Source organism: Taurulus bubalis, assembly GCF_910589615.1.
Source record: "Taurulus bubalis genome assembly, chromosome: 11".
Taxonomy (NCBI): Eukaryota; Metazoa; Chordata; class Actinopteri; order Perciformes; family Cottidae; genus Taurulus; species Taurulus bubalis.
This window is the reverse complement of record NC_136599.1, coordinates 21,031,819-21,059,789: the sequence shown is the minus strand read 5'-3', so window position 1 is coordinate 21,059,789 and position 27,971 is coordinate 21,031,819. Positions and strand designations below refer to the sequence as shown.

The window sequence follows — 27,971 nt, the reverse complement described above, 5'->3', positions numbered from 1 at the left end:
CCCACATGTGACACAACGACCGGCGAGGTGGTGGACGGCACGGCGCCTGCAGATGTTACTGACCCCCCGGTGAATTATTAACCTCCCGGGCGCATCATAATGTATCACATCCATAATCATGGGGGGGATTTACCATTTGTCCTGTGTTATTGTACGGACCAGAGAGGATTGTGGGGATGTGGGTTTACCGCTTCGTCTGGGTGTTTAGGAACATTTATCAGCTAATGCATCTCTATTTCATTATGTCAGCACGTTCGTGGAATATCTCTATACTTGGCTCTGAGCGGAGTTAGGCTGCTTTGATGCGGGGCCAGCTGAAAAGTAAGCTGGTCCCGTCAATTTTAAGGGATTTCCATGAGCCGGTTTTCTGTGATAATGTCTGTTTTGGCTGAGACTGAGTACATGAGGGAGTTTTAGTATTGCATTCAGATAAGCCAGCGTGCCACATCAGCAGTCTGTGCCACTTCCCAAACTCTATTCCAAGGATGTTTCCAAGCATGACAACAAATAAAATGGAAATATGACAAGCACCACTCACTGCTGCAATAATCTTATTGGGCTGTGGGGTTCTACGCAGCCTCCTAAATAGTAATATCCTAATATGTGGTTCATCATAATATACCAATTATTTTTGTCAATATTGTTTTAAATTGTGAGTGGAATAGCCTGATGAAGGTCTGTGACTGAAACACTGTGCTTTCAGTAAACTTCTGAAAAGTGTGAGGTTCACTGTTCGCTTTTGCTTTCTACCAGGTGTGTACATGAGACAACATCCACGATTACTTCATAATAAACTAATAGTACGCACTCTGTGGTAATCACATACTGATTTGGCCTATTCTATGCTTTTAGTTTGCCCACGTTTTGTTTGATGTCTTTATCTGGGCAAATTGTGCAGTAGAGTTTTCACAATTACAGCATTACACAACACAAAATAATGTTAAAACATTTACTCTCAAAGATAGTGTGTAGCATTAAAAGGGACTATATTCGCATAAATGGAATATGATATTCATAACTATGTTTTCATTAGTGTATGAAACCATACATTTTTTCGTTTGCCTAAAATGAGCTGTTCTCTAGGTAGGGAGTGGGTTCTCTTCACTGAGTCCACCATGTTGCATCACCACATTTCTACAGGGGCCCAGAATGGACAAACCAAACACTGGCTCTCAGAGCCTTCCACGTTTTTGCTTATAGTCAGTATATAGATGGCTATGCCCCAGCTGTCTGTCTACAAAGGCTACATTTTACCTGGAGGCTGAAGAGGTCTCATTAGAGAGGTCTGAATCCGACATGTAGACTGTGTGCACCTGTGGTGGCAAACATTTTGGTCTCATTTAAGTAAAAAAAAAAGAACAATTGGTGAATACTGTGCCGTTTTTTGGGGGGGAAACGATTGTAAGTATGTGTGTGTGTTTGTGTGTGTGTGTGTGTGTGGACCATCTGCTCAAATTTTACATGAAAAACAGCTCTGACAGTGACTCTTTTTCTCGTGTCCTTGCTGTTAATGTTCATGCAGGTGAACATTAACTCATTTAGCACGACTACAACTCATAAACACTGATACTGCACTCTCTTTTATGGGCACCTTGCCGCGAATAACATTTTCTAATAATTTCCAAGAAAGTGACTGCATATATGCACTTCTATTATGCAACGACTAAATAAATTAGGTGCCACTCACCAACTGCACCTATTCCATTTGTTATAATCAGTACCACATTAGTACAGTTGTCCAAGAAAGATCCTAAAATGTAACAAAGTGGTTTTGATTCATTAAAAATAACGTGTTATGAAAGAAGGGACCTGTAAAATAAAGGGGTACCCCTAGGTAGCATAATCTGTGACTAGTCCTTTATTATTACTGATTACTGAACGTGCACGTCACCTTGAGAACTAATGCAATTGAAATAAGGCTTTGTACAGTTTCTTGGCACACTATGTTTGTCCTTGATCCAATGTCTCCAACTGTTACAGATGATTATATAAAGTGACACTAATATTGTATTAAATGATGTCTCGCGTCCCTTAATTTGATGCGTTGCCTGTTCAAACAAGGTTGTTAAACGAGTCTCAAGTGTAAACCAATTGGACATCAACTAGGGATAGAACACTAGTTTTGTTCAATTATAGGGCCAGAGGGACTTTTCTCCATTGAGTTACACGTATTGTTGGCGCTAACAAGGTAGGCAGTTAAATGTTTTTTGCTTTTGTTTTTTTTTCTCAGAATTTACTTTAAAACTATTTGACAAATGTGTTATTACTGTACTGTACAGATGTACACAATAAGTGGCACAATCAGTGAATTGTTGGGTGGATTCACTAAGACCCCTCTGTAACACCCTTTGTATTCTGTCTGTTCAGTTGCAGGATTATCCTCTTTGTATACCCACGTGTTTGCATCGTCTTTGAGCTGTAGTTGTCAAGCGTTAGTTTCCAGGACCAGATTGTTCACTTGTTTTGTAACTTTGACTAGTAAAGTACTTTTTGATTTTGCCTCACCGTGACTCCTGTCGTTTCCTCTGTACCCAACCACACCTGGTCATGACACCCTCGCGTGTTACATTCTGGGTTTTGATTTCGAGCCGACCACAAAACATGAATACATTTCTAAGAACCACAGTGCAGATGTGCAACAACGTTTCTCTATGAAGGGTGTTTACATATATGACAAATCTGTCAGCCATCTCAGGTTGTGGGACCAACCTGCTTTGCACCATGATGCTATCTTGATAGAGGCGGTCAAACATGCAGATCTTCAGGTCAATGCTGGGCTGAACCACACACACCGGGACACTGACTGCAACTCCCCTCACCTGGATGGGTATCTGTTTGTTTGTAATCACAAATTGGTTTGCATTAAATAATGGCAATATGGAATCTATGGCTCTGTAAACTTTTAAAACTACTACCTGTATCCTGTTTTATACTTCTATTCGCAAGATTTTGAGTCTTACTGGTTTGCTGGTTAAGTCAGAGAATTTGATGTGGAAGTCCAGTTTGGCCTCTCCTGGGATGGTTGGAGTGAAAACAACTTCCAGTTTGAGGCTTTCAAAGGGTCCAATCTCTCCTTCTCTAACCTGAGGGAGGGCACATCAAACCAGTGAACATTTGATTTAGTAAAAAATAATTTCTGTATTCTAAAAGAATTCTACAAAACAAAAGTAAAAGTGACAGTCAAGTGAGATGAATATCAGACGTTTCCGCCAAACACAAAGTCCAACTATGACATTTTCAGTGAACTTCATGAGCTTTCTCTGTTTTGATTCTGAAGCTGATTAAGTGCACGCAGGACACACTTTTGGATTAACCGTTTCACTTCACGACACAAAACCTATAAAACCTATTCTATCCATGTAGGGGAAGCGGAGATCTCTCACAAGTGTAACTTTAAACGGCATGCAATCAAACTACACGGAAAAGCTGTGTGGTTTTTCTGCTCAGCAACAAGGTGGTGGAAGCCATTCGTGCAGCAACTGCTTCAACATAGTGTGACCGCGATAGCTTGATGGATAATCTGCACATTGAGACACAAGCCTTCAACCACACAATGAGAAAGTATCAGTCAAAATGACAATAGCCGAGCAGAAGGCACCCGGGGACATGCAACACACAAACACAGCCAGAACAGGCGCAGAGGAAGAGGCGTTGCACCATTAGCCCCCACCAGAGAGACCTAATGAACCCTGAACAACTCCAAAACTTCACATGGGCCACAAGGCACACACAGCATCGATGCTGAAAACAAGACAGAGAGGCAGAAAAATGGTCTGCTGAGTGTAATAATCTGTCTCTTTTGAAACAGGCCAAGTGTCTCTTTGCTAGTACAGGTTGAGAATTATATTCTTGCGTTAGATCTGTCAAAAGACATTATTATAGCCAATATCTTCAGATATGATAATTGTCATACCAACAGCTAGCAACGTCCCCTATATTGGGTTAAATTGGTTTGTCCTATATGGGACCTTCATTTGTCCCGTGCTGACTGCTATTCTACTCTGATCAGCAGACGGCACTCTTACAGATCCTAGATCCCAGCAGTAGCAGAACATGTGTCGATCACGTCACAGGTGAGAGATAATTCAATCATAAATATATACATATATTTATATATGTATATATGTATATATTTATATATGTATTCCAGCAACATTTTAATAATGGCATGTGCAAATATGGAAAAACCTGACAAAAGAAAACACTGTGCAGCTACAATAAATGATAGGAATACAAAAAAAACTTGGGCAAAACCTGTCAGCAGTGACTCGAAGAAAGCCTTCAGTACTTTATGCCGTCGAGAATTCTCAATTGGCCATGGAGGTGCACAGAAATGCACAAGAAGGCCACACTAGCTGAGGATGCAAGCAATATTGGAGCATTCTTCGTAACATCTGCAAAGGAAAATGAAGCCTCCTATATGTACCATACGATTAACACAGATTCAGCTACAACAACACTGGTGGTCTTGTCAGGCTCAACAGTGCTTTGTTGGGTGGGAGGTGGTTTTCCAAAACATAGGGAACACCAAATAGATAATCATGTCCAGGAAAAATGAACTTCAAATATATGTGAACGCTTTAATCTGTCAAAAGCCCCAAAACATATTTATGGATAAAGTAGACTTGGTGAGTCATGGTGTTCTTCTTTTGCATTTGAAATGTTTTTGTATTTTATCTGTAAAGGTCAAAAATGATTTCTTATTCACAGAAGCTTACATTTTGATAGTAAATACGATTGAAGCTAAATTGAATGAAAATAAAAAATATACACTGTATCTACACCACAACCACACTGCCATGGTGTCAGGGACCGAGGCTCGCTACCTTTTTGCCCCTTATTGGCAGTGAGAAAGTTGGCAATCCTAGTCTTCAACCATGCTAACAGCTTGAATGCTAACATCAGCATGCTAACATGCTCACAATGATAATGCTAACGTGCGTATGTTCGGCAAGTGTAAAGTTGACCACGACCACCTTCTTGCTTTAGCATGTTAGCACGCGACCATTTGCAAATTAGCACTCAACACAAGCTGTCATCAGTTTTTCATTTGGTCTTTAACTAAATTATTGGACAATAATAATTTAGAAAGGTCACATTAATTGTGTTGCCGTTCGACATAACTATTTGCAATACTTACATTTCCTAGAGTTATGTCACCATAGTCTGAGTGGCTCTGGTCCATCTGGACATCATCGGTGGACACACAAGTCTCAGGAATATCTTCTGGGCTGGAAGCTGAAGCCTCTGATTCTGCCACACACACACACACACACACACACACACACACACACACACACACACACACACACACACACACAAGGCAAAAGCTGATCATAGGTCATTTCTACTGTTGCGTAGTTGAGTGGTCAAACTGTCCTCAGGAGCTACCAACACACCAAACACAACACAAAGGAAATACCGTGAACTCAGGAGATGAAATAATTGTTCCATAAGCCAAGATGTGGCACTAAGGGAGACCTCATCATCAGAATCCTCGCAGTTTGACCTAGAAAATAAAGTACCGCTTATGCTTCAGAGCATGAATGGGCACGTCAAATGTGATGCCAATCTGGCCTTTAGTTCAAGAGATATCGGTGGCATAAAAAGCAAATACAGTAAAAAGAAAATGTATAACATCAACGACTGCCAGCAGCCTAAACATTTGGGCTAGATCAGACAGCCTCTCCCCAACAATGGTGAATAGATGAAATAGTCACAGTCTTTTCCACACCAGCAGAGCCGAGGCAAAAGACTGAACAGCTTATCTGTGCATCTGTGGAGAAAAGTGCTGAGTGAGGCGATGAAGACTTCTGATCTGAGAGAACGTTAAAGAGAAGATGCCTTCTTGTCATCAGCTGTGAGAGCAAGGTGAACTGCTTTCTGTGTGTGCTTTTCTTTTTTTTTTGTTCTTATACCAGGACCAAATGGAATAGAAAGATGAGAGAAATCGTCAACAATGAGGAGATTTTGTCAGTCCTTACTTCCTGTATTTCAGAGGCTGTTTTAGGAAACACTGTCCTGATGTTCACATACAACTGCAACTACATACTGACTTTTCAGTGTATTTCTTTTCCCTACAACACCACTTGTTGTAACTAAAGCATGATTGTGGCTCAGTTTAGTCAACTCAAAACACTTTGCTAAGACCAGGGAAAGATGGTGGGTGTTGGTTGATACCGAAAAGGTCACTACATCCTACTGCACACTTTTAGTCGGCATAGATTTTGTTCAATACTCTAACAAGTATTATAAAACAAGACTAGGACTCTCCAGCCATGCAAACTGCTCTGTGAGGCTGCACTTGAGATAAATGCTGACATCAGTATGCTAACATGGTCACCCCTATTATAATATAATAATAATAATAAGTCGTACTTCCTCTATCAGAACACTGACAGAGAAAACATAATGCAGAAGAAAAGTGCCATGCATTGTAATTTAAAGATGTTTTTCAGGGGACAAGGTTCTTTTGGGATGGGGACTTAGGTTCAGGGTTGGCTAAAGGGATCCTGCCAATCGCCTGTGTCCATGCTTGTCCACGTGTGGTGAGCAGGTATAGAATGTCCAGTGGGAAAAGGGAAAGAAATGGTTCCACATTAGGCAGTGCCGTTGGTAAAATGGGCATTATGTGTACATGCTGTGTATAACAGCTTTACCTGGGTGCTCTTGCTGCAGCGCCTCAGAGAGTTCTTGACTCTCCTGCTTTGGTTGGAGTTCTCTGGTGCCCATGGAAACAGAGCTGCTCTGGTCGCCAGATGTTGTGTTTTCACTGCTTTTCTCCTGTCAGCCAACAACGCACACATTGGAAGTTGTACAGTACATGACACTTTATTCAAATGTCTTTTGACCTGGCAATGAAGATTGACTACATTTGTCTTATGCGCTGTAGGATTTTCTCATTTAAAATTCATTTTGTAGCTGCAAATTTGCTCCATCAAAGGAACCAGCAACTCTTTAAGGTCCAGAATGACAGTCTGAACTGGCAGGCGTTGGCAGAGACCTTGGGTGCCATCTGGGCATGGCTGGTTTCTGGACTGAGACGTGTGGAGGTGTCCAGGCTGAAGAGGGTGGCTAATGCACCCTTGTTGGTCAAGGTGATCGTCCATGAAATAGTCTGGCCCACCACGTGGGAACCGAAGTCAACGAACTGGCTGTCAACCTCCAGCTGGAGAGAGGATACATTCACATTATTGTGTATATACTCACACGCTCCCAAACTATAGCATGCATACCATGTATAGCAAAAAGAAGAAAAAGGCTGACATGAGCAAATTGCGAGACATGAAAATGACATTGGTAATCATTTGGAACACTAAATTGGCGGTTGGCGACAGCACACAACTCACGTCACATCTCTTTATAGTGCATCTGACGGGCACAGAGAAGGGACCCACCGCGGACGCAAACTGGACCTCACCTTCCAAGTCCTCGTTGATCTGAAAAGGGATTGATTAATGGACACTGAATTCAGAAATAAACCTTGCTTCTAAGACAAAATAATTAAACGAAATCGGGCAGAGTATGAGTTTGGACTCGGCTGATGGGAATATGTGCATGCCGTTTTTCACAAGGATGCATATATGTCATGTTTTGGCATTGACTATCATCTTATATCTTATTTGTTAATCTTGGGATTGACTATCATCTTAATATTTCCGGCCTCTGTACCTCTTGTTGTCTTGCACTGCTCACACAGGCAATGAGAGATGAATAGGTAACATACAAAGGCACGACAATGAGCAGGTAGTCCCTTGTGTGATTCTGACACTCTGTTTATCTGAGGTGGATGTGAAAAACCTCAAATTAAAGCTCAAGAGTCAGAACCTTGGCTTTTAAGCATTATTTCATTTTAAATCCAATGTGCTATAGAACACATGATATTTTTAAATATCATGAAAATAATTAATTAAAAGGTGCATTGTGAAGCTATATAAACTATGCTATATGAAGAATGAAGCAGAAATAAAGCAAAATGGTGTAGAATTATATACAGTTTATGTACATGCAGTTACATGTATTTATGTACTGACACTAAAAGTCTCTCACATGCTTTACTCAACTGGACATTATGCATGCACCGTAAATGCCTGAAAGGAGTTGTGATGTTACTAACCACAGGTTGAAAGACAGCCTGCATGTCACAGGACATCCCAGTGGATAAAGAACCAGGAGGCTCAAAGCTGAAACACAAATCACAGTGAGTTATGAATAAGAAAATCTTGTTCTTTTTATATATAACTTAAAATGCACTGCATTACCGCATATGGAAAACAGAATGCCTTTCTTCTGGTTATTTAACTGGATATTATACAGTTAAGACACATTGTAAAATAGTTGATATATTGACATATTTCTACTGAGTAACACAAAGTAAAAGCAGTGTTTATTTTTGTCTTTGCACGGCCTCACACGTCGGCAGATTAATGACATGAACCACGGTGGAAACACTTTGGCTGTGAAGCCCAACAGAATTTACAGTACGTCCATGCTGCATTCAACAAGAGATCAGCAGCTTCGGATGAAATGCGGAATTGTGATGGATCTCCTGAGACCGGGAGGAGAAGCGAGGTCAAGAAAACAAACAAAGGAAAGAAAAAAGGTTTCGTTCCATATAGAATTATTTCAGCATCTTCGACCGTAAACCAGAGCAGAAAACCAAAAGTTTATTTCCAGACAAGAAGAGCAACACAAGGACTGGGAGCTATTTCAAAGCAACATGTGTATCTCACAGCACATGTTCACACCAACCCTAATGCTGCCCCGAGGAGCTGCACAACTCGCGAAGAGAGAGCCGATCGATATGCATGGAGCAGGCAGCCAGCCAGAGAAGCAGGGAAGACTCTCAAGAATTCAATAAATTAAGAAAAAGGTTGGAAACATGCAACTGTGAGCATAATTAGAAACAGAACATCACGGATACCTAACAACCTTGTTGTACGGTCTTGGTAATGGGGTTATCTTGTTACAAATTTGGAAAATTTTTAATCTGATTGCAGTCGTGCGTAGATTATGAGATATCTTTTGTGCCAAATTGACCATTTGGCCTTCAGATTGCAGAAGACGAAAGCAGAGTTCATGTCAGCGGGATTACGTAAGAACGACCAGCCGGATTTTCACCAAAACTTGGTGGGAAGCTGTGGTACGGGCCAAAAACAGGAACCCTTTCAATCTTTGAGCGGATTTACTTTACAGTTTTTCTTCCTTATGTTAAACTCTGTGAAAGAGAATGCTTTCTATGTTTTAGTGGGTAATGGAATTTAGATTCTTTTTTTTTTCTTCACATTTCTTGTTCATAGCGATCATTTTGGGGGCTTTGGAGGGAGGCCTTTCTCGCTATATCTAGCAACCTTTGGAGCTCATGCTGCCAGCTACTGTCACTGGGAAAGAACCGGTAACACTGGGCTGTTTTTTTTAATTTTCAGTTAGACACCTTTTAAAAACAACCATACTCTTCCTGGTTCCTCCAATGTTACTTAACCAAGTTTGAGTTTACAATCAAGTATACGCAGATGGAAAAACAAATAGCAGGCGACCTCATCAAATTCCATTTGATGAACCCAAAAGGTGCTTTATGTGCCATTGTTAGATTAATATAATACATATATAATACACACATAATAGTATTTGTAAGCTCAAAAATGGGGACATAATTAGAAATCTGTGCATAATATCACAAACCCCAGTGTGCAAGAGACCGTTCCATTTTGGTTTGAGCCAACTCTTTGAAGTTGGCGACACAGCTGTCAGGACGGCTGGTTGAAGCTGGTGTCCGTGCTCACCACTGTGACCTGGAAGTGTATGAAAGCATTCCAACTTTCATTCCATTCCAATCTGGTGGTAATTATGAACGTCACACTGCACTTTCAACAGAATTACTTTTTTTTCTTCCATTTGGTTGATTCTCCTTTCCTTATTGCTATACCTGTTATTTCCTAGCTTCAAGATTCAGGTGGTATGGATAGACACGTGAAGAAAAAAATAAATAGAACAGTTCACTTGGGATTAAATGCTGAGTGAGGCAGAGTTTGAAAACGCCTGCTCCAGCCCTATTTAGACCGCTTCAAACGAGGCCATACTGTACAGTATATCTATTGCAGCAGACTGAAGTGGTGAAGCGGAGACTGTACGGTACTGTACTAACTATGCCGTGCTCTATTTTACCTCCAGGCCCATTGGCTTCTCCTGCAGTAAATCAATAAGCCCTCTCAGTTTATTATTTAGCTCAACAGAGCTAAAACACTGTCACACTCGGAAAGCGCTTTCCAGTGAAGCATCCAAACTCTGACGACATGTGAGAATATTACTTAAATAATCTTGTTTCACGGAAGTGAGAGTTTGCTCTCTTTACATCTAGTGGCGACAACATAATGCATATTTCTGCACCGTAGTTTAAGGAATTATATGAAATCAATGAAGTTTTGACAATGACAAAGTGTTTTTAAGGGGAGCTTTTTCGGTCAATTCATCCGAAACGAGATGTATATTTTCTTTTTGGGGGATCTTTAAGCAGGTGGAAAAAGTACCGCAACATGCGGCTAATAGCCAACAATCTAGCTGTATTACAATGGCACAGGAAAATAGGATTTTCTATAAAACCTGGTTGTTTGTTGTCAAATCTAAGAGCAAATCAGCTCTTTGATCCGGCGACAGCTAGGCGTTTCCCATCATGCCCTGGGTCATGCAGTCGCTGCCGCCTGGCTCTAAAAACTACAACTGTGTGCTCGAGCAGATACAAACATCCACATTGATTCCAGTTGGACTTTAAGGTTCCTTTTGAATTTGTATACTGCGCTCAAACTAAGTAGCCCTTTAAGCCCTAACCCTAACCCCTAGTCCTATTTATTGTTTGAGTTGTGTTTAGAGGTTGTACATCGCGATTATATATTATTGTAGCCATAATTTTTATGTTTAATTTGATACCTTACATGTTTGTTTTTTTGGGGGGGCGGGATTTATACCATGATTTTTTTCTTGATTTTCCTGATATAAAAGGGTCCCCCGATTGGGCCCTAGGGCTCAACAGGTTAAAGACATGTCCACACACTGGATGTAAAATTAAACGATGTATCTCAATCTGGTGCTGCGTGATTTGGATCAAACTAAACAAGTTGTACGTGTGAGTGCAGCCTCAGATGTTGTCGAGTACCATCATTTCTACTCCAGTCTCAGTTTTCATTTTCACAACACAGCTCAGGAGCACGCAGACCACAGAAGGGTGCCTTCCGCCCATCATTTACAGTACATGCGAGGAGGTGACTTGGCGTACTTGGAAAGTTATTTGCAACCTTTGTTTTAATAAGTGCTATATACATACAGTTTATTATTATTACTATTATAACTAATTGCATAAACACTGTTTCCTAAACAATACTTTTCCACCCGGTCTGCCCTGGGCTGTTGTGTATTTAGTCCCAGCAGTGAAAACATAGAGCAGAGACTATTCTGGCACAAATACACAAAGCGGGTACGCTGGGTGAGGGGGTGGAGGGGGATGGGAAGACATTTTTAGAAATTCAGGGGGCGTACAGGGAACCATGGGATGACGTGAAAATACCCAGTGCGTTCCTCGTTCACATTCCTCTCTCTCTCTCTCCCTCCTGATGTGCTAATAGTTTTAGCTGGGTGAGCCACGAAGGGTTTGCAGTTGTCATGACTGATCTCAATATTGTAGGTAAACACAACAGAGAGTGAATAGTAGACAGAGGGTTGCATGACAGGTACAAGGGCAGAAATATAGGTCAATTGAGTTTTCACAATAGACACCAAACTATTTGACTCCTCCACTATTGTATATATTATCCTGTTCCAGTTATGGTGGTGGTAACAGTTACACTAGTTGAATATATACAGTTTATAACACATGATACAAAATATATTTAATCCTTATTTTTACTTTTCTTTTTTTATTCAATCTATTGTTGGGTTTATCATTAATCCACTACGTCTCACTGAGTTAGAAATATGCCCGGTCAATATAGCACCAATGGAGTAATGGGTTAATTTGACCCAATACCCATTGGTGGAAAACTACCCCACACAAGGGGTTGTTTCTCCAACAGTAATACAAGAATACCACACTGGGTACTGGATTCAAGAAGACCCAGTATTGCAGTGGTCTATTTTGAACCCAGAGGTTTTTGTAGAGAGGATTGTTCAAGAAAAGAAATGCCTTGTTTTGTGTTGTTCTTTAGCTGAATGAGTCATCCAGTGGTCACGACTACTTCTAATATTATGTGAACAATCAGTGTGATGCACGTAAACACAACATAATGTAATAGTAGATCTTCGACTGTATGATGGACCCAATGTATCGGCAGCTGTTGACTGATGAAAGTAGGACTATGTACCAAAGAGCAGCCACTGCAGCCATAAGCAATGACAGGATAATGGCACATTGACTTCCCCTTCATTTCCCAAGACTCTCTTCTGTCAGTTGCTTCAATGACATCATAAGTTGACCTGTCGACAAGCAGGAAATAACAAAAATGGCTCCTGGTACTGCACGGTCTGTTTACTTGTTTTTTAAGTTTTCAAAGTGTTCCTAACATCAGCCACTAACCCTGACCCAGAACTACTACGTACTATCACACTGCTGGATCTTCCTCATTTGAATATTTGAGTCACTCAGCAGCTCATAAAATTAGTTAGTAAGCATTTATTCTTACAGAGGATTAGATGACCACATACAGAAACGTCAGACAATGGAAAAAAGTTATTTTCCATTAAAATGAGCAATGTGCTGTACTGAAGCTGTATTATAACAATAATACTCAATAGAACTGTTGTCTCCTTTGCTGCTGCTGAAGCAGCACTCAAGTCGTGGGTGAGGAATAAATACTGCACCATCTTTGACTAAGCATAGTTTGGTGGAGTTTTTCGCTCCCAGGGTGAAGATGTAACAGCAGCTCTCCTGTGAGGAGCAACCGGAGTTCTCCTCGCACCGGAGCAGCTCTCTGAACCCGGAGCAGCTCTCCTGCTCAGGTGAAACGAGCCACGGTGCTCGTGTCTTCTACCAACAATGAGCTGCTGGCTTCACATATTACAAAAGTACAAAGTACACGGATATAAAACTAAGTCGTTAATAAATACATGGACAAATGCCTGTACTTTCGGGTAAATGGTTACGGTACGCCGTTAACAGGTTACGCTTGTGCATGCGCGATTTGACGCGACGGCGTGAGCTCCGTGAGCTCGTCTTTTCCTGCTGTTGCGTTTCTCAAAATAAAAAACAGACCTAAGCTCAATATTGAGCATGAATTGAGAGAGGCCGTATCAAATCTACAACCCCGTTTATAACATATGTGTCGAGGAAAGCAGTTCACTGCAGCCACTAATACTGATACAACGTGATGGCTCACATATCTGCACTCATTCTGTTTTGTTTGGCAAACAAAATTAAAAGCTTATTGTTTTCCACAATGAGCTATTTAGTAGTAACTAAATATGAGTATTTTTTTGCACAAATAGAACTTACACAAAACATTGTCTGATGGGGCAATCTTATTTACTTGAAAGTGATTGCAATTTTCTTTATTCTGTTATTTATAAAAGCACAGATGAGTCACACAATTATGTTATTTACAGAAAAAGTTTGAGAACCACAGCTTTAAGTGTTTGTGTCGGAGTCGCCGCCGCCGCCTATTTTGCACTATTACAATACTTATAGGCAACTAGTTATCATGTCTTCCGCTCCATGAAACGCATGTTAATGCTCAGTAGTACACATATGGTACTTTAATGTATTTGCATTGTAATAAAATGTGATCATTTTAAATGGGCATATATGCAGCTGAAACGGGTAGCCTAGTGCATTCCACATTTTTCAACATAACATTTTAAAACATTATAGTCATTATGGCCTTTATAAAAATGATTGTTTTGGGGGATATGGGGTAGTGCACTATAGGCCCCTGAGACGCGGCTTAAGAGTTTGTCCTTAATGGAAAAAAAACATTCCCCTTACATTACTTTTCCTTTTATACTTTTAAGTAGTTTTTAAACCAGTACTTTTACACTTTTACTTAAAGTAAAAAGCTTGAGTTGGTACTTCAACTTTTACAGAAGTATTTTTTAAACCCTAGTATCTATACTTCTACTTGAGTAATGAATGTGAATACGTTTGACACCTCTGGTATCATGTACACTCTGCGTGCATTCACCCATATTTTTTTGTTTTGTTTTGGAAAGTGCAAGTTTGCTGCTTGTGAGTTAAGATCAGAGGACTAGAAGGTGATACGTTCGGACAAGTATCCCAGCACGAAGGCTCAAGAGCGGCATCAGTAGTTTCCAGCTGACCCTGCCGTTGCCCGGGAGACTCTTCACCCAGTCAGGCAGAAAGAAGAGAGAGAGACGAAGAAACCACATCGAGTCACGGGGGAGCTGATGGGAAAGTGATACACAGCGAGTGACCTGGAGAACAATGCATCTCTGCTCGGCCTGTGGGCTGCTGGGAGAGATAGAGAGAGAGAGAGAGAGAGAGAGAGAGAGAGAGAGAGAGAGAGAGAGAGAGAGAGAGGCGCAGACTGACTCACTGAGCTGAGTCTCATAAGAGGAGCTGCGATCGTGGCGATACAAGCTGTCGTCAATACGTGGGAGGACAGGCTTTGCTTTCACGTCCACTCCATCGTCCTTTAAAATGACAAGAAGTGGTTGCATTGAATTCCCACGTGGTGATACATCAGCAGATGTTTCCATGAGATAATTGAAGTGACCAAACACACAGTAGCTTCACAGGAGCTTCAACTTGTGTTGTTGTACACACCTCGAACTCTGGTGTTGTCCCAGTTCACTGAACAACAACTGTGCTAAATTGTGTTTATTTGGGTGTCTATTTTATTTCTTTTAGATGAATATATCAATATTTGCCTCAGATGGGATTAATTTTAGGTTCTGGTGGGCTGCTTGGTGCAATGCTGTGTGTGTTTGTTTGCCCCCCACAGAGATGGATTTGCCTCACAGTGGCTTCTTTCAAAGTCTAGTCTGTTAATGTCGATGTAGAATCAACCTCCTAGTGGAATTGGGAGTGATTGACACTTTAAAAAGGGACAGTTCAACAATTTCAACAATAAAGATAAATGTAATGCCAGTCCGTCCAGTAGAGTAAGGTCCAAGTCACGTATCACCTTCCATCATCCAGACTTTCATGGAATTTGGTTAGAGAAGTAGATGACTCTATCTGATGTCCTAATGGCATTTTTTAAGGAGCAGTAGATTGAAAGACCCGTTTATTTTTATTTTTATAGCCTATTAAAGGGCAATTCCACCCATTCTAAGCATCAAAGTCTGTTTCCAGGTCCTGGGGAGTACGTCAGAGCGTTGTCAGAGTTGTACCCCCCTGTGCCCCTATCGTAGTGTGTTTACAATGTAAAATCTTACTTGACAGAGAGGAAATCCTTCAGTTTGACGGAAACCCCAAGGAGCTTGCAGTGGTTGGTGACGTAGCTGATGTTAGTCAGGACGATTCTTTTCTTATACATTATCCCAACTTCAAAGTCCTAAAAATGAACATTCACTGTCATGTCAGTACGTCACTCTTAAAAATCATCAACAAAAGAAAAAGAAAATCAGCTGTTGATTAGACATACATAGTTTTAAACAGGTAAAAAAAATGCAAGTTCATTATTATTCTTTGAAGACATGAATTCCTATGACAAATGTCAGGATGTGCATTCTGCAGAACCAGTGGTGAGGTACCTTGAAGATGATGACCTCTGGTTTACTGATGAATGGAGGCCCTTTCAACTCCTTTCCATGAACCTTTTTAGCAGGAATGGTCAGCTTTCCACTGGTCGCTGCCAGTGCTTTCTGGTTCACTTCTGTCTGCACCAATGGTGCTTTCACATTCAGGAGCTTCTGTAACCACAAAGAGAAGCAACAGCTGGTTGAGTCTTTACAATTAATCCCATACTAAGACTCTTGATTATGCATCTTTAACGTATTTTGAGAGTGTGCCTGGTGACTGTGAAACTAAATCTAACCTTCCATCGTCATGAATGTTTTCAGATCTATATTATTACTTGTCAGTTCCTCAGATGATCCCTTCTACTCTGAACGTTATGTGTGAACAAGAACCTGTCATCCGAGCTGTATGACGTGACAGGCTTGATCCGCGTAAGAAAAGAGAGGCTGAGCCTGTACTTCAACGTAGCTTCTGGTTGGGTCATGTAACCTGTCAGTCAGGACATGAAGCTCCTATTGGTTCAAGTGAGGATTCATAAGAAAGGTTAGATTTCTGCGGTCATTTAGTTTTCGTCTGTGCTCTCATGCAAACTTGCTTTGAGAGTGTAAATACAGAAATATTGTTTAATATCTTCCAGCTGATATGAAATGATGCAACAACAGTTGGTGGATATTTCTGGATGTAATCATGTGTTTTGGACTAAATCTTTCATGGGATTTTTTTTATTGCACCTTTACGACGTAACAACGCCGTTGTTGTTGGAATGTTATGGATTTATAGATCAATATGAGGCGTCATCGGTGAGTTGCCTGGCTTTTGCTATCGTTTGTTTGTTTGTTGTTGTCTGACAAAAGTCTTGTTTGTAGCTGCTGTGGTGGTCTGATCTTGAAACGGATTGCACAGCTGGAATCACAAGAATCGTAGGTTTCCAGAAACATGTGGCACTCGTACCGAACTCGTACCGAACTATAAATAGAGGCACAGTGTACAATAGAATGTACAGTAAAGGACGCCCGCGCGACGGCAGAACGTTAAGAGGTAATCAACAAAGTTATTATATTTCAGAAAATAATATCTAATCAGCATTCAATACGAGCAATCGACAATTTTGACATAAGACATAAGGTCGACAGCGGGGCCTGGTCGGAATAGGCTGATGCAGAATACATGAGAAGTTGTCAGATATTGTAACATTTAAATTATTTAAAGAGAAAAAAAAAGAGCTGAACTGTGTGTTTAGTGTTCAAAATGTGAAAGTTTCTTTAAGAGCCCCATTTGACTGTTCTTCCTGTGTTGTAAAGCTTTTGATGTGAACTGATCATCATTTGCCCCCCCCCCCCCTCCCCATCAATCATCTCATGCCTTTGATGAGGGAATGAGTCTGATCCGTTGGGAGGAGGGAGAACACTTCTACTCTACTTGCCACTGGCTCAGAGCTGCGAGCCGCTGTGAGCGGCGCGTTTGCTCGGAGGCTCCAGCGCAATGAGAAGCGATGCCTTAACGTCCCGCGTTTCGAGTGTTTCGAGTGTTTAGACGGACTGGATGAGCAAGACAGACTCACCTCCACGGCAGCCAGCCAGAGAAACACTATCAACAACTAATAATAAATCATATAACAATACCAGGTTTGCACTTCTAAATCTGTAGTGTTCTCAAACTGTGTTAGAAAGTCAGTTCTAGTTACCTACAGGCGCTCTAATAGTCTACTGTTAGCTAATGTGTTAGTATGACTTTGGCCCCAGATATCAGTGTGATACTTTTTTGCAACAAGTAAAACAAATTGGCGAGTAACTCTTGTTAACCTCGTTAACATTTTAACCAGACTCTAATAAGGCCCTTTGATCGGGTTATGACGTGACCACATATTTATGGCGACGATAATAATGCTGATGATCATCATTGTTATTATATCGCTTTCATCGTTATCCTATTAATGAAGGGTTTTAATGGATTTCATAAATGCAGCCACAGATCATTTTGCAGGGGGAGAAGTTTGTAGCAGCAGTCACAATGAGCTGGACAGATGACGAGCTGCAGGCAGCAGGTGAAGTCAAACCTCCAACCAAGACAAATATCCTGCTGTGAAGGACCAGACATGCACAGATAGCAGCGAAGATAATGCACCATAATGTTATGATAATGTTGCACCGTCTTTAAGAATTAACAGTTAACGGGTTCTCGAGCGGTTGTTTGATTAATCAACAGTTGAACTGTAAATAACATTATTTGAATATTTTTCATGAATGATTTGTTTGACCAATTAATCAATCGTGAGTAATAATAAAAAGAAAATAGTGAACAATACAATCTCTGAGTTCCCAAGGTGACGTCTTCAAGTGTCTTGTTTTCTCTGGCAGTCCAAACCCAAATGTATATAAATTTAGCTAAAACGTAAGACCGTAAAAAATAGCCAATGAAAAACTTTGAGAATCTGGAACCAGCTGATCATTAAGCAGTTCAGCTTGATCACGACTTTGTCACAAACATTGTTGTTGAATTGCCAATGAATCATGAAACTACGTTTTTTGGTTCCAGCACTAATTGCTCACATCCGTAATTGAAATCTTCCGGTCAAGCGGAACGTCGAGCCCTGATGGCGGTGTGAGGGTCACAGGAAGGATGTGGAAGTTCCCCCTCAAAAACCAGTGCCTCTAATCTACCTGAGTTTGGAGTGCAGGAATGAGAATGTGATCCCTCACTGACACACTAACAAGCATGCAACCTCCACCCCAATTTCTAGCCAATCCGATTAAATCAGTGAACAAGAATTTAGATGAATCAGCTTTGTTGTTTACATCGAACCTGCTACGCAACTATTCCCTATCGATTAAAAATCTGCTTTTTAGTGGAATTATTTTCACACAAGCTGCTTCAGTTTGTCGGCAGGGAATTCAGCTGTCTAAAAATAGGAAATAAGCGTGTCCATGAAAAAAAAAGTTTTTATATGGCTGCTGTGCATGGGACATGATTTATGAGTGTTTGAATTTACGGTAACAGCTTGCAAGGATTTGCTTTTGGTTGGCAGGGGCTGGTTTCAGTGCACCTTGTAGTTCTGGTCCCACAGCCCGGAGAACTCAGGCTCAGCCAGGCTGTCAGCAGGGCTCTGGTGGTCCACTTCCTGGTGCACGGTTTCCTCCAGGTCCTCAACATCAGAGGAGGCTGACGACGAGCTGCTGAGGTCACTGAACTGTCTCAACTGCTGAACAAATGCGCACACACACACACACACACACACACACACACACACACACACACACACACACACACACACACACACACACACACACACACACACACACACACACACACACACGCGCGCACACTATTGTTTCAATTCACTCGACCTCTGTTAACAGCCATTTCACAAATGTCATCTGGGATGCTTCGAACCACTCACGACTGTGGCTCTCTCTTCGGCGGCTGACGGGGGGCTGGGATCCAGGTAGCGCAGGAGCTTCTCTCTCGCTCTCCCCAGAGATGGGAACTTGTCAGTGGTTGAGGGTTTGGGCAGCAGCGCCTGGTGCCTCTTTCTGCTTTTTACCAGCTGTTCCTCCTGAAGGATTTTTGCCACAATCTCCACTCTCTTTGACTTCTGCCTCTCCTCGAATTCCCTGAGAAAGGCAAATCAACAACGGCCGCATTATACGGAAATTGTGGTTGTGTATTCCTCAGCGCACTGCGAGAGAAAACACCCACACACTGCTGCATTAAGTGGGAGTGGAGGACATGCATGTGGGAGAGGAGAGGAGCGGAGAAGAGAGGACGTACTCTTGTTTTCGTTTAATCTCCTCTAGTTGTTTCTGTTGGTACATATGCTTGATGCTGTTGATTCCTTGGGCCTCCAGGGATTCTCTCAGTTGTCTCTGTCGCTGCTCTTTCTTCTGGGCATTTGCTTTGGCTCTGCTTTGTTGGACCCGTAAGCTCTCCTAAAGAAATTAGATTAATGATGCTATATTTGACCACATCGCAGGTATCTCACAGCGCTATTTTCTCCGAAACTATTAAATGTACCTGTTGAATGGTGAATTATAAAATACAGCATGATGATGGCTGCATTGGAATATTATGATACTGGCGAAAAACAGCTAGCATACACAGCTCGGAGCTGAATTTACTGCATTCTGGGATCCATGAGGGGGTGTAGTAATGACAATGAAATGGAAATGTGGTTTCTGCTTCACATCTCTCATTGCTAAGAGGAGAGTTTGGTGAGAGTGGTTGGAATAAATAAATCCAAATCCTAATGGCGAAAAACAAATGCCCGATGAGTTCCTTTAATGGAGTTGACCAAATGACAGTCTTGTTTGAATCTACAATGAGTAATTTTGTAAGATACACATGATCGGATAAATTAATGTAACTTCAATAAGTCACACTCCACTCTTATACCTATGACACTAACGCTTCTCCCATTTTGTCTCCTAGTGGCGGTGCTTTGCTTGAAATGAATTTTGACCCTTGACTGTAATAATAATTTGTCAGACAAACATCCAAAAAAGACATTCAGTTTGCATATAGTTATAAGTGTGCTCAAGTTGACATGTTTGCGCAAGTAAAATTAAGCATAGTTGTATCTCTGTCTACGATGTCTTGAAAGCTTCATGAGCTAAATACACTAAATATAGTTTGTACTTTAATGTTGTTCACTTATGCCCTTTGGATTTAGTCTTTCTTATATTGCACTATAGATATGGCGGCTATAGAAAAGGTTAATATTACATAGTGCTACAGCTTGTGTTTCTTAATACTTCTAAAACAACAACAATAATGCTGCGGTATCAGTGTTGGAAGGTGTCGCTCACTTGGGTGGCCGCTATGTTGGTTTTCAGTGACTTGACAGCCTGTATCCTCTTCTCCAGCAGCTCCCTGCTCTGCTGCTCCTTCTCCGCCTCTTGCTGGTGCATCCTGAATGAAACGAGGACAATCCAAAAAGCATGTGAAGGCTCAAATACAGGAGATAAAAACTAATCGTCTGTTACTGCTTGGGATCGGCATGAAACATTGCGGTTCATTATTATGACATGAGAAATGAGCATTACGCAGAAATAACATTTGCTTCCGGTTCTAGGTGGCATACTGTTAGAGAACACTGTTCCAGATACATATACACATTTATACAAAATGTATCTATTTAAATGAACGGATACAAATCTTTATATGACAACACAGATTTTTACATAGTCTAATGACTTTCATTGGGAAACAAAATGGATGAGGAATGGCAAGCAGATGAAGGAATCAGGCGTCTGATTGGCTGATGGCTTCTTTCACTCTTCGAAGCAGGACATTTATGTTATTCAAAAGTAGAGTATCGTAATATAAATAGATTTTTTATTTATTTTGCATGGTGGCACGCTGTCATGGTAGAGGCAATGCTTTATTTACCATTCTCTGCTTGATTATCTGACTCGTGGCCCATTGTTCCTGCCGAAAATGTAAATCTTAAAAATCGAGTCTAAAAAAATATATTGCATACTTTTTTTAAGTTCAAGTAATTTTCTAAAACAGCTGGGCATTGTTGCTTATAGTAAACCTTATTCCGGAGTACATAGTGATTGTGTTGCAGACTATTTCGAACCGCTGATTAATATACTATACATAAGGTGTATGCATTTGCCTGTATGATGCTATGCATTTAGGCTTGACTCCTAGTAAACTAGTGCTTATGGTCTTGGTAAGGAAGGAACATGTGACCCATTGCTGCAGCGTGGCTCATTGATGTGTTTTTAATAGTTTTTTTCAACCAAAATGACGCTCAATAAACTTCAGTACATCTACTTCTACTCAGGGAACACTAGCAGTGATCAGTTTATTGTTGGAAAGGGAAATTTTATCTTGAACTCTTCTGTACGTATTTTAGCGCCTTCATGTATTCTGTCCATCCCACTTTTAATATATGTTTGCCAGTGTGAGCGAATGATAAATAGGCTGTGTCAACTCTCCAAAGCGTCGTCCGACAAACCCCATATTCCTGTTCTAGTCCAATCCCTGTTTATTGGCTTAAAGCTGATTACCTTTTAATGGTCTCTTTCAAGTACTTGGCAGCTATCTTGCGGCTCGCCCGACCCTCTTCAATCTTCTTCTGATATTCAGCCTCCTCTTTCTTCAGCACGGCTTCCTGTTTACTATCAGAACACAATCCCAAACACTTATAGAACATATCAGTCATCACATGGCTTTTCAAGGTTGATGTAACTGATTCCCCCATACAGCCGTCTCATAAAAGAATCAATAAGAAAATGCTGTAGCACAATGTCACAGGACAAACATTACCTCCATAAGGGGAGTGATGCGTTGCATATACTTTAAGGCACTTTATGTTTCACTAATAATCATTTACCCTGTGCATATAAGTGGTATTTTGCTGAAATCCGATGTCACATCTTCTACTTACTTAATATGTTAATGTACTGAGAGAATAATGTTGTATGCTCAACAGAGTAGCTGTCACACACACACACACACACACACACACACACTCACACACACACACACACACACACACAGTCCCACTCACACACACACGCACGCACACACAGTGTGCATGTAAAAGATGATTGTTTTCCCTACTCCCTGAGATGCTGCATCTTGAGCTGCAGGTTCTGGCTGGTTTTCCTCTCCCGCTGCAGCCTTGTCGCTGCATTCTGGCTCCTAAGGGCCTGGAAGACCCGCTCCTCCTCCTGCACCTCCTGCCGGAGCGAGGAGAACCTGCCAAGCTCCACCTCCACCTCAATCAGCAGCAGTCTGAGAAGCAAAGATGGAGAATGAGATGGATGTAGATAGGACACGGAAGTTAAAAATGTTGACTGGTGGTGTATATTGTCTCCCAGTCGCCACTTACTGTAGCAGAGGTAAAAAAGCTAGAGCTATATTGGGGTTTTGAAGCGCAATGCGGGTTTGATTTTGTAGTTTTTTTGTTTTAACAGATCAGTCAACTGAATCAATTAGTCCAGGAGGCAAACACTTAACGTGCGATGATTGGAAAAGCCTAGAAAACAGCTAAGCTTTTTTTCTGAGTATTAGAGGATATCGTTTTCCTTTAGAACAACAAGCAGTTCCTTAAAAACAGAACGAGGCAGCTTTACTTGCACAACAAGCTAGAAGATGATGGTTTGCAGCATTTATAAATCACTGTGACGCAGCTGCACGAAATGTCAAATGAACAGGCTTTCTGACTAAAGAGAGCACCGTTTTAGAAAGAAACACAAGGGGCTGCATTGGCGTGGGCGTTTTGTTTCAGGTACCGCTGAGATGCTGAAATACGATCCAGGAATTCTGTTTTGAGAAATAGATCCACGGGTTTGAAGTTTTATCAGACACCTAAACGCTGGTTTAAGCCCTCTGTGTTTGCTCCCCACAGTGTTAATGTAAGTGGTCAGCCGATGCCTGTGTCCTCTCGGAGCCCCCTCACACATACACACACACACACACACACACACACACACACAGACACACACACACACACAGACACACACACACACACACACACACACACACACACACACACACACACACACACACACACACACACACACACACACAGAACTGTGAACGACTTCATGTCACCCCCACTACCATACTTACAATATTTGAAACAATACACTTACTGTGAAACTGATTGTGCAAAACTGTTTTTCCTTATTTTATATTAGTTTTATACAATTAGCATTTACCTCCTTTCTTGGTATTTTAATTTTAATTTTAACTGAAGTCTAAGTTATTGTCATTCTGTGTGGAAGGAGGACCTAGCAAAGTAAGATTTTCATTGTACGGAGTAACTGTCTGTTAACTGTCCTGATCTTGATCTTGACTCACTGCTGTTGCTTCAGCCCAGTGTTGATGTGGCCCTCCAGCTCCTCCTCACTCTGCAGCTTGTGACACAGATGCTTATGTTGGGCTCGCAAACGAAACACCGCCACACTGCAGATTTAAATAAACAAAGAGCAGAATACACAAAGGGGTTGGAAAAAGCAGAAACATTTCATGTAAAAAAAAGGAAAGAACAGACCAGTCACCAACTCACCTGTTGTCCGCTGTTCTCTGCTGCTCGATCTCTTTCTCCAGGGCATCCCTGTGCGCCACCAAGCTTTCAATGTTCTGACGACAGACATTAAGCTCTTCTCTGGCAGAAAAGAAAAAAAAAGAAATGTGAAATAACACAGAGCAGTTCAAGTGTTGAAACAGAACACTTCCCAGATAAAAGCCAATCAGATCATTTTCAAGGCTGTTAAAGTACAATGTACACACAGCATCAAGCTCATGGATTTCCTTGTGGCTATTGCAATAAAAGGAAGGCAATTCTGTGTAACAAGGTAATCCGATGAAGATATTGAAAAGCTGAGAGTGGACACACACACACACACACACACACACACACACACACACACACACACACACACACACACACACACACACACACACACACACACACACCTTAACAGCTTTGAATTGCCCAATGTTTGCAAAAGGACTATCTGTAAGCGGGGGGGAAAAGAACATCACAACACGGTACAGCAAGGGCTGTGGTGTGCTTATGTTCCATTACATTACACTTGCATTTGATCAGAGCACAGCTCTATAGCTCTACTCTGACCTTTGATGTTTTCTGCTAAAGGAAAATTACATAAAATTTTTTTCATCACAGTTCATCGGGCGTTTAATGGCTCGCAGTGCAGACAAATAAAAAGCGGGAAGAAAAAGTGAGAGGACATTATATAAAATGTTCTCTCTGCAGCTGAAATGACTTCCTGCAAATAGCTCAATCAATTGGTATAGAAATGATTAGTTCAGAGTGAAGAGGGCAAGAGGGGAATGACCTGGGAAAAGTGGAATCAAACTGAATATGATCAAAATGAATAAATAAAAAAAGATCGGTCCAGAAATTGAAAAGATTGTGAACAATTGTTTGCTTTTTCTTAGCTCTACTGTGGCTCTATAGTGGTCTGTTGAAAGCCAGGTACGGACCTGGCTTTCAGCACGTCACACTCCTTCTGTTGGTGAAAGCAGTCCAGCTGGTCCAGGTTTCGTCTCAGCTTGAACATCCGTGCTGTCTCGGCATTACTCCTCTTCTCACCGTTCACGGTCGCAACCGCAAGGTCACCGTCACCGTCACCGTCGCTGTGGTCATCGCTACGGGCAGATCGAAAACTACATTCAGGAAAGGTTGCATATTTAATGCAAAAAATCTGCATTAAATGCATTATGTACATGCATAACATTAGACCACTCATAACTGGATGTGTTTGTACTTATCATAATCACAATGAGCTTTGGTATTTACTATCAAAATATCTTAATGAGAACAATACAGAGTCACATTGACTTGATGTTCGACATACTGAGAGGGAAGTAACAGGATTGCTATTAAATATTGTTATGATATAATCCCCAGAAAAGCAAGAAACACTCACTCATACAACTCCTCCAACCACTTCAAATCAGGAGGAAGGGCTGGATCTTCACCTTTAGAGGTCTCCCGGCCCAGAGCGTTTTCTGTAATAAATGTGTATTTCAAGTGAGGGATCCCAGTCTCTTTAAAACTTGGCAAAGCAGACAGTTATATGCATGATTGTGAATTGAAGAGATCTTAAAAGTTGAGGCTACAAGCTGCATTGTGTAACAGCAAGGCAGCAACGGGGGCTGACACTCACCATCACTGTCCTCCTCATCGCAGCCGCGGTGGACACTCAGCAGTCTACACCTGTCTGACGTCACACCGAATGGACTTTCCCTGTCTTCGACGTCCATTTCGCCTGATTCATGAATGACACGCGCATATTAGCCCCCCCTCCCAGGACTTCAACATAAACTTTTTTTAAATAATTTCGACGTTTGCGCCTGTTGCTCGTCACAACGGCCGCTGGTCTCGTTAAACAAATGATACAAATGTTTCTTTAGTGGATTAGTGTCGGCCGAATTAAAGACCGACTCTCGGTGGTTTGCAGCAGGGGTTAAGTCGTATGTTTGAGGTGTGTGACATTCCACCAAGTCAGACGACATTCAATGACCACATTTCTGAATGGAATTTGGCGGCTAGCTTAATTTTAGGAAGCTAGACAGCTCGGCAGCTCGCTACGTGAATTCACAATTAATGCTGAATTTAGGCTGTATGACATTTATAGTTCACAACTTAATTCAAAGAACATTAAGCCGTTACCTCGCTTGTCCGGGGTTACCGCCTCTTGGCAAGGTATATCTTCTCAAAATTACTTTTTTTCTCACTACAAAAGTTAATCCGCCATGTTCGTTAGTGTTGCCAGGGAGACGGGACGCAAGGGGCGAGGCCTCGCGGTCCCTCGAGACCTTACTGCTGTAAAGACGTCACATCCAACTGAAACCCGAGGTAGAAGAATATAAACTATAATATAATACATCATAATTTGTCGTTCTGATATACAAATCCACTGAAATAATAATACATTATAGTTCTATGTTTAGGAATGACTGGTTGCATAAGCTGCTGTTGGTCTTCTTCTAAAATCATTTATTAGAATTGCATTTTGTGACTTCCTGTCTGTCGCTACCTTTCAATGTAATTTCCCTCACCAACACTGGTTTATTTTATCTGATTAATATCAGTCGAGCCATGCTCAGCAGCAAACATATGAGCTGGTTCGGAGAGAAGAATGACGAATCTGTGAGTTATGCAAAAATCCTTTGTCAAGCATGCAAGACCGCTATCTGATTCACACTGGGAACATACATTGATTTGTAGTTGATCAGTGTTGCACTGGCATAATGGGCTTTTTTTTTTACTGGAAATATTCTCTTTCATGTGACACACGAATGCTGTCTCAATTCACCATAATGTCGAAGAGGAATTGAGAAGAAGAAGAAAAAGGACAGATGTGTGTACTATATAACACATTGAAAGCTTGGGATACGCGAATATCTTTGGATCCCCATGGGAGACTGAATAAATAAATAGTATCTGTGTGTGTGTGTGTGTGTGTGTGTGTGTGTGTGTGTGTGTGTGTGTGTGTGTGTGTGTGTGTGTGTGTGTGTGTGTGTGCGTGTTATGTAGGATAGAGGGCATGATTTGTTGGAAAGATGAAGGCAAAGCAAAGGCAGCTGTGAAAGGAAACGAACACTCCAGCTGACATAAAGGATGGATAAACAGGAGGAATGCAGATGGAGATGGAGAAAGGGAATGATGGTGAGAGGAATAGAAGGAAATGAGGAAGAGTTAGTGTTGGAGAGACAGGCAGAATAAAATATCATGCAGTGCTGTATTCTGGTGTCTTTGTATCAAAAGAGCTTGCAGAGCAAATCCAACTGGAAGGTCTGGAGGGAGGGAGAGACTCCAGGTCTGCCTCTGCTCCCCAGGGCGAGGCAGCAGGAATCAGGCCGGTGTACTGCTGCAAAGTGCACTCTCCCCACAGCACATATAGGAGGTTTCTTTTAATGAGGATACAAAAAAGGCCTGCAGAATGGAGGATACAACTTTTGTCAATCATACAAATATATATATATATATATATATATATACATTTTCTTTTATCAAAGTGAGAGTAGAATAAAATGCCCACCTCTGGGTCTTATATCTCTATAGTGAAATAATGTACTTGGAAATTTAAAATTAAGTGAGCTATGTTTTTGACTTTACATTGTTTTTCCTTCATATATATAAAAACCTTAAATAACACTATATTAGTTGTGTTACTATGCAGTGTTAGGATTACTGCATCAATGTTGATGATTCTTTTAAAAAGCTGTCCTCCACCGACACTTTCAGAAAGGGCAACACTGAATCGAAAGAAAAAATAAAATAAACTTTATCACTTTTGTTATTGATTAACCTGCATGTTTACAGTACTACAATTGTAGCATTGTTAATCTTATTATACTGTGAATGTTGTTGATACACTGTATATGTTATGTATATAATGGTTGGTGTTCTTTATATTAATGATTTTTAGTATCTTGGGGTAATTTCTACATTTTTAGTCAACAGTTGAAAAAGATGACAGGACAGGAGCAGGGTGGGAGATGGACAACAACATCCAGTAAAGGTCCCTGATGGACGTTTTTTGTTCGGGACCTTAACCCCTATATGGGCCACTATAATGGCCCCGTCATATTTATTTTGTGTCTGTGTGTCTCATCTTATACTTTGTGATGTTACATTGCATCTCCACTGGGTTCCTGTGGAGACTATATCGCTTCAAATAGTGGTCTTTGGTCCCATGTTGGGAAAAGTGATATAACCTTCACAGTAATAGGATCCAGATACAAGAAATATTCAGATATACATGTTTGCATTAGAACAGCATTATATAACAGTATATAT

At 41.1% G+C, this 27,971-nt stretch overlaps 1 protein-coding gene across 1 annotated transcript in view; it reads right to left on the bottom strand.

Moving 5' to 3' along the window:
* cfap74 (cilia and flagella associated protein 74) overlaps positions 1-25,429 on the bottom strand; it is a gene marked incomplete at its 5' end in the record, with an annotated part of 45,904 nt that extends 20,475 nt beyond the window's left edge. The window contains 20 exons of the mRNA XM_079225864.1: positions 2,710-2,831; positions 2,961-3,083; positions 5,141-5,253; positions 6,660-6,775; positions 6,975-7,168; positions 7,350-7,439; positions 8,117-8,183; positions 15,379-15,497; positions 15,697-15,855; positions 18,726-18,881; positions 19,080-19,293; positions 19,451-19,608; positions 20,485-20,587; positions 21,697-21,807; positions 22,253-22,426; positions 23,498-23,602; positions 23,706-23,804; positions 24,647-24,811; positions 25,093-25,174; positions 25,333-25,429. Of these exons, the coding sequence (XP_079081990.1) occupies positions 2,710-2,831; positions 2,961-3,083; positions 5,141-5,253; positions 6,660-6,775; positions 6,975-7,168; positions 7,350-7,439; positions 8,117-8,183; positions 15,379-15,497; positions 15,697-15,855; positions 18,726-18,881; positions 19,080-19,293; positions 19,451-19,608; positions 20,485-20,587; positions 21,697-21,807; positions 22,253-22,426; positions 23,498-23,602; positions 23,706-23,804; positions 24,647-24,811; positions 25,093-25,174; positions 25,333-25,429 (2,567 nt within the window). The remainder of the gene's footprint in view (positions 1-2,709; positions 2,832-2,960; positions 3,084-5,140; positions 5,254-6,659; positions 6,776-6,974; positions 7,169-7,349; positions 7,440-8,116; positions 8,184-15,378; positions 15,498-15,696; positions 15,856-18,725; positions 18,882-19,079; positions 19,294-19,450; positions 19,609-20,484; positions 20,588-21,696; positions 21,808-22,252; positions 22,427-23,497; positions 23,603-23,705; positions 23,805-24,646; positions 24,812-25,092; positions 25,175-25,332) is intronic.
* Between the last annotated feature and the right edge of the window lie 2,542 nt (positions 25,430-27,971).